General features: G+C 42.7%; 1 protein-coding gene across 1 annotated transcript; it reads left to right on the top strand.

Annotated features, from left to right (window-relative positions):
- The first annotated feature begins 205 nt into the window (after positions 1–205).
- LOC123053495 (lipoyl synthase, mitochondrial) lies at positions 206–5,270 on the top strand. Its single transcript, XM_044476968.1, has 4 exons — positions 206–739; positions 3,261–3,472; positions 3,988–4,367; positions 4,840–5,270. The coding sequence occupies exons 1-4, from the start codon at positions 297–299 to the stop codon at positions 4,963–4,965; spliced, it is 1,161 nt and encodes a 386-aa protein (XP_044332903.1). The 5' UTR covers positions 206–296; the 3' UTR covers positions 4,966–5,270.
- The last annotated feature ends 1,536 nt before the right edge of the window (positions 5,271–6,806 follow it).

Below are 6,806 nucleotides of genomic sequence, written 5' to 3'. Positions count from 1 at the left end.
GTGGCGTTCCTGCACTGCTTGTAGTCTTCGCTACGTGATTCATGAACCTGGTTGTAACTTTGTTTTACTTTTGATGTTCTTTGTACTATCATAACAGATAAATTGATTGAATGTTTTTTTTAAATAAACAAGCATAAAATGAACAATTCTCCATTATGAGAAGGCGCCCTTTGCTACAGAAAGCGGGTTCTGGATATGTACGCTTCATCGGATCTCTCCGCACCAAACAAACGCCACCGTCTTCCCCACCTCTCCCGTCCCCGGTCCGGTCCACCAACCGCCTCCAGGCCGCAACCATGCACGGCCGCCGCCATCTGGCGGCCTCCCTGGCGAGAACCCTGTCCCAGGCTCCCTCCCGCTCCATCTCCTCCACCCCGTCCCTCCTCCAAACCCTCGACCCGACCCCGCAGTCCCCTCCCCTCGCCGCGCCCGCGGCGGGGCGGCTCGCGGAGATGCGGAGGCGGCTGCAGGCGGAGACGCCGTCGCTGGGGGACTTCGCGTACTCGGTGGAGGTGGGGACGCGGAAGAAGCCGCTGCCCAAGCCCAAGTGGATGAAGGAGACGATCCCCGGCGGGGCCAAGTACGCGGCCATCAAGGCCAAGCTGCGGGAGCTGAAGCTGCACACCGTCTGCGAGGAGGCGCGCTGCCCCAACCTCGGCGAGTGCTGGTCGGGCGGCGAGACCGGCACCGCCACTGCCACCATCATGATCCTCGGTGACACCTGCACACGCGGATGCAGGTACATAGATCAATCCTTTTCGTCTATTGCCTATTTGCCTGTATTGGGCAGTGCGGACAGCTGCTTAGGTTGTTTAGGCTGTGTACAGGGAAGCCCTAGATAACCTTGTATTTTAGGAGAAGCATGGGCTTTTAGTTTAGATGATCCATATGGTGTCATTTCCATGATTTTTGTAGGTGCATAGTTTTGTATGAGCAGCGACATTGTGAGGGCAAATAGTGTGATTTTGTAGCTTATCGTGTATTTAAGTTGCCTTTGCTAGATCATGTGGATGTTTTAACGCTTCTAGTAATTTAAGAAGCATTCGATTTTAGCTGTTGTGCAAGAGTAGATGCTTACTGTGAAGCAATTCTATAGAGAACTGTATTCAGAAACGGTTCAGCTCAATTGCAATCTGAAGATTGAGTTGGAGTTCGTAGCTTTTAAACTTATAATCAATGTATAAATAGCTTTTAAAAATGGCCAACTTCACATGTTATATTTGGTTTAACCAACTAGACTTGCCTGAGTACTCAACGAAAGAACAGTTCTAGGAGAGGTTGCTATTTTCTGTTCATGAGACAAATGAAGGTTTTGGATTCGGTTAGTCAGTCATTCCCACAATTGTGCTTGCACTGCCGCGGAGTTTCTACAGATATTACTAGAGTTACAATAGGCGAGCAGGAAGTGTGCTGACCTGTTCTGACAGCCTACAAGATCCAACTAGTTCTCCTTGCCAACATAAAACATCGGCATTGGTCCCTGCCAGGGTCTTGAAATTTGTTGAGAAAGGACCACGATGGAATTCGTCCAACCTGTATCATACCACAAACCAGTTACTACAGAGAGCTTGCAGCGAGGAGAGGGGGTTTGAAAAAATAAGCAACTATTTGATGTTCATCGTACCATTAAAAATCTGCAGTAGTTGGGGAGGACCTTAGTTACATTTATTTCTTACTTTGAATTTGTACTCTGGTAGCAGCGTGAAATGCATTGTTATATCTTCTGCTTACCCGGAGCATTCTTATGTGTCCTGTCTTGGGTAGAAAATTCCGTGCTTCTTTGCACTTGGCTTGAGTTTTGATTTCGTTCAAGCTAGTTTCTTCTTCAGAATTGTTTGGATCCCAAACAAAATTCTCATTCTATTGCCAATTGTCATGGGTGTGCTCATAATTAAGTGTTTGTTTCACTCTGTATCCTTAGGGCCTTGTGTGGCTTCTCAATGTTTATGTGCTATGATTGTGAGACAATATCCCCAGATGTTGACTGTAATAATTAGCTTTCTTAATAACGATGTGCCATGCTTGATTTTATGCTAAATTAATAGTGGAGAAAGCTTTTCTTCTTCTATTGTCTGGATTAAGTGCTACTATTAAGTATGCAATCCATGTTGAAAACGGTGAAGGTTTTGGTCGTGTAGGCTGTGGACAAAGCTACGAACCAGTTCTGTTGGAGTCTCCTTTGAGTACCAATTTCAGATATAAGAATGGATTGTTCATGTGGTGTACATTTCAGGGGAACTGCTGATTTTTGTTGTTGTTTTGGCAACATATTTCGTTTTAGTGGCGGCTTAGTAGAACTAAAACTGAGTACACGAGGTGCGGTTTCAGTACTACTAGGCACGAAGAGGAGGACCTTGATGGGCAAGTGGTACCTCAGAAGGACACCTTTCGATATTTGGGGTCAATGCTGCAGATGGATGCTGATATTGATGAAGATGTGAGCCCTCGAATCAAAGCCGGATGGATGAAGTGGCGCCAAGCTTCTGGCGTTCTCTGCGACGAGTGCCACAAAAGCTAAAAGGCAGGTTCTATAGGACGGCGATTCGACCTGCAATGTTGTATGGCGCTGAGTATTGGCCGACTAAAAGGTGACATGTTCAACAATTAGGTGTAGTGGAGATGCGCATGTTGAGATGGATGTGTGGCCACACAGGAAAGGACCGGGTCCGGAATGATGATATACATGAGTGAGTTGGGGTAGCACCGATTGAAGAGAAGCCTGTCCAACATCATGTAAGATGGTTTGGACATATACAACTCAGGTGCATAGCGGACGGTTAAAGCGTGCTGATAATGTGAAGAGAGGTCGGGGTAGACCAAACTTGACACAGGAGGAGTCCGTAAAGAGAGTTCTGAAGCGCTGGAATATCACCAAAGAACTAGCCATGGACAAGGGCGCGTGGAAGTTAGCTATCCACGTGCCAGAACCATGAGCTGGTTTTGAGATCTTATGGGTTTCAGCTCTAGCCTACCCCAACTTGTTTGGAACTAAAGGCTTAGTAGTAGTAGTAGTAGTATTAGTATTAGTAGTATTAGTAGTAGTAGTAGTAGTAGTAGCTGTTGTTGTTGTTGCAACATATTTCTTTTAGCTGTGTCCTCATATCTACGTGGTCCTGCCAGGTACAGAAGTGATTTATTATTGTTTTGTTCGACAGTTTATTCCAGTTCTTTGCACATATCGCACTCTACCATTGAATTAGTTAAGACTCACCTTTTAGAGATGACATCTTGTTAGAATTTGAGAAGTTGATAATTTGCAGATTTTGCAATGTCAAGACATCACGAACCCCTCCTCCACCAGATCCTAATGAGCCTGCCAATGTTGCGCAAGCTATTGCATCGTGGGGCCTTGAATATATAGTCATCACAAGTGTGGACCGGGACGATTTACCTGATCAGGGGAGCGGCCATTTTGCTGAAACAGTACAGAGGTTGAAGACTTTAAAGCCAGATATGCTTATTGAAGCGCTTGGTAAGAGGCATACTCCTAGTTCTGTTGTCAGTTGTTCAGTATCCCCTCAGTTTATTTTTGTAAGGCGTGATTTAACCTGGATGGTCACGTAGATTGAACTTTGGCTGTTAATTCCTTTTGCGATATATATTGATAATTAGAAAATCGTTAATAAATGAATGTACTTTCAAGTACGAATTTAATGGGTGCCACTTTTTGTGTTGCTACACCTATATAGCCAACTGCTCCCTCCGTTCCTAAATATAAGTCTTTTTAGAGATTTCAATACAAACTACATACGGATGTATATAGACATATTTTAGAGCGTATTTAGTCCCTTATTGGAATCTCTAAAAAGACTTACTTTTAGGAACAGAGGGAGTAATTATGTTTCAAGCATTGCAAAGTTCGAATCTTGCAACATGTGTGTGTATTATAAATTATAAACATGAGTAATTTCTATTTTGACACACCGGCTGTTATCTTTTACTATTAGGCATTCCATGTACTGTGCCCTTATACAAATAATTTTACAGTGCCTGATTTCCAAGGAGATCGAAGTTGTGTAGAAAAGGTAGCAACTTCCGGGTTGCATGTTTTTGCACACAATATTGAAACGGTGGAAGAGCTTCAAAGAAGTGTGCGGGACCACCGTGCAAATTTTAAGCAATCAATGGATGTTCTGAAAATGGCGAAGGAGTATGCCCCTCCTGGCACCCTCACAAAGACATCAGTCATGCTGGGTTGTGGGGAGACTCCCGATCAGGTTATCAGCACAATGGAAAAGGTGCGAGCTGCTGGTGTTGATGTCATTACATTTGGTCAGTACATGAGGCCGTCAAAGCGACATATGCCAGTGTCTGAGTATATTACACCTGAAGCCTTCGAGAACTACCGCGCCCTTGGTGTTGAAATGGTATGCTCCATCCACATCTTGTACTTTTGAGTTCTTGCAATTTTCGATTACGCAAAGATCTATTATCAACCATGATTTGCTATTATCCATATTATCTCCAATGTAACATTAACCATCAATCTAATTTCACAATATACACACAATAAATCACTTTACTCAGCCACAATGCATTGTCTAGTACCTAGTATTTTTTATTGGTTGTTAACAAGTATCATGATCCGCAAAGAAAAAATAAACAAATCTGGATAGTGCACCCTTGTCACTTCTGCCATTTAGTAAACCACCATGGTTTCTTATGCTAGAGACGTGAAGATCTAGGAACTTGCTTTATCATAATAATCTATATCAGTGCTACTGTTATCCTTTTTGGTTCCCCAGAATCTTTTCTTAGTGGTCAGGACATGCAATACTCTTACTCTGCATTGTTCGTATTGCTTGAATTGCTGACAAAATGGCATGTTTTAAATGGCAGGGATTCCGTTATGTTGCATCCGGTCCGATGGTTCGGTCCTCCTACAAAGCAGGCGAATTCTACATCAAAGCCATGATCGAAGATGACCGAGCAAAATCAGGTGCTGTTGCAGACTCAAGTTGCTAGCTGACACACCTCCAGGCATTGACATGGCTACGTTGCAAATAAGATGTTCTAATTGGAGAAACATGTTTGATTTTATACATCTTGGCAATACTACTATTCTTTTCAAGAGAATGAATTCTTCTGCGCCCCTCCTTTTTTTACTTAAAACTGCTATTTGCATTTCTTCACACTATCCCATATTTTGTACGTGGCTATAAAATCATCCATTGTAACAGTAAGGGATAGAGTCCGTCAATGTACCTACCGGATATTATTGAGGCCATTATTGTGCCTCATGTGATGTGCTTGTACAGAGTTTTGACGAAGATTGGCTGTGGACTTTCTGTGCTATTGGTAGCAGATCCGATCTGCTACAGGTCATGAGAAAGAGATGTAGACCGCCATTGATCCACGGATCGCTAAAGCACTCTTCTTAGGTCAACTTGACCCTCTGTATGCAGTCAGCTCTGCGAGGCCCTCAGTACAGTACAGGGTCATGAAAGGAATGTGTCAGGTGTAAAGAACGCCACTAACGAGCATTATTGACCCGTCGCACTGGTGACTGGAGCTAAAAGCCGTGCAATAATGCCCACTCGTCAACCGTCTGAGCTATAATTTGCTTTGTCAACCGTCCATTGAAGGTTGCTTACATGCCCCGCCATTTTCTTCTGCCACTGGAGGAGCACCGCGTTTGGGTCAAATCCTTGGGATGATTAGCTTTGATTCGCAAGCCTAAGGGCCACTTTGCCTCTTTGATTGCGGGACTAAAAGATCATGAGTATGAAGAACATAAGAATCTATATCATGGCATTTACGACTTGCTAACTATCCGACCACATGTTTGTTCTCGTACAAAAAGTTCTTTGATTGTACTCCCTCAATAAAGAAATATAAGAACGTTTAGATCTCTAAAGCAGTGATCTAAATGCTCTTATATTTCTTACCGAGGGCGTATCACAAAAAGGCTCAAGAATTTATTTGTTAGGAACGGAGAGAAATGATAATTTTAGTTGAAACTGCATGCAAAGTTGCAAACTACTCCCTCCGTTCTTAAATATAAGTCTTTTTAGAGATTCTAATATGAATTACATACGGAATAAAATGAGTGAATCTACGCTCTAAAATACGTCTACATACATCCGTATGTAGTCCATATAGAAATCTCTAAAAAAAGTTATACTCCTTCCATTTTTATATACAAGGTCACAAACTCAAATTACAGGTACCAATATAAAATTTAATGCCTGCTTTGCAAGTCAGATTTTCTTTTCGTTTACTAGGATCATTAATACCCCACATGCATGCAAGAAAACTGAGTGGAGGAAGTAGATGGCTGTCATTATGACTGCATGCATGCAACTATTAAACAAGTTGCTTGTACAAGAAAATATCATTAATTTTGCCTCGATTACTGTTGGTGGCCTTGTATAGATGCAAAATGTATATTTCATAGTGGCTTTGTATAAGTAAATAGAGGGAGTATTTAAGAACGGAGGGAGTAGTACACATGAAAACTCATATGGTTTCAGTCCTATAAACGGAAGTTGCAACATTTGACAGCGAAATAACGAAGATCTTACTTGGATACGAGTTTTCATGGGTTCAACCAAAGGTAGAAAAAATCCGTGTCACATAGATAAATAAACAACAGAGTATGCATAGTAGCTGCTCTGAGTAGGATCTAACAAACCATCTAACAGAAATAAATTCTGACAAATCCGCTTGTTGATATGCGCATTGCATGGTTATGAGCCAGCTTGCGACAAAAGCCATGATCACTACGTACTCCCCAAGGCGAATTGGCTTAGATGTTGTCTAGCTCAATGTAAAGTACCCTACAGTTCTGAGCCGTGCGTGTGTCA

The sequence above is a fragment of the Triticum aestivum genome, chromosome 2D (genome assembly GCF_018294505.1).
Source record: "Triticum aestivum cultivar Chinese Spring chromosome 2D, IWGSC CS RefSeq v2.1, whole genome shotgun sequence".
Taxonomy (NCBI): domain Eukaryota; kingdom Viridiplantae; phylum Streptophyta; class Magnoliopsida; order Poales; family Poaceae; genus Triticum; species Triticum aestivum.
This window is presented reverse-complemented; position numbering and strand designations above follow the sequence as displayed.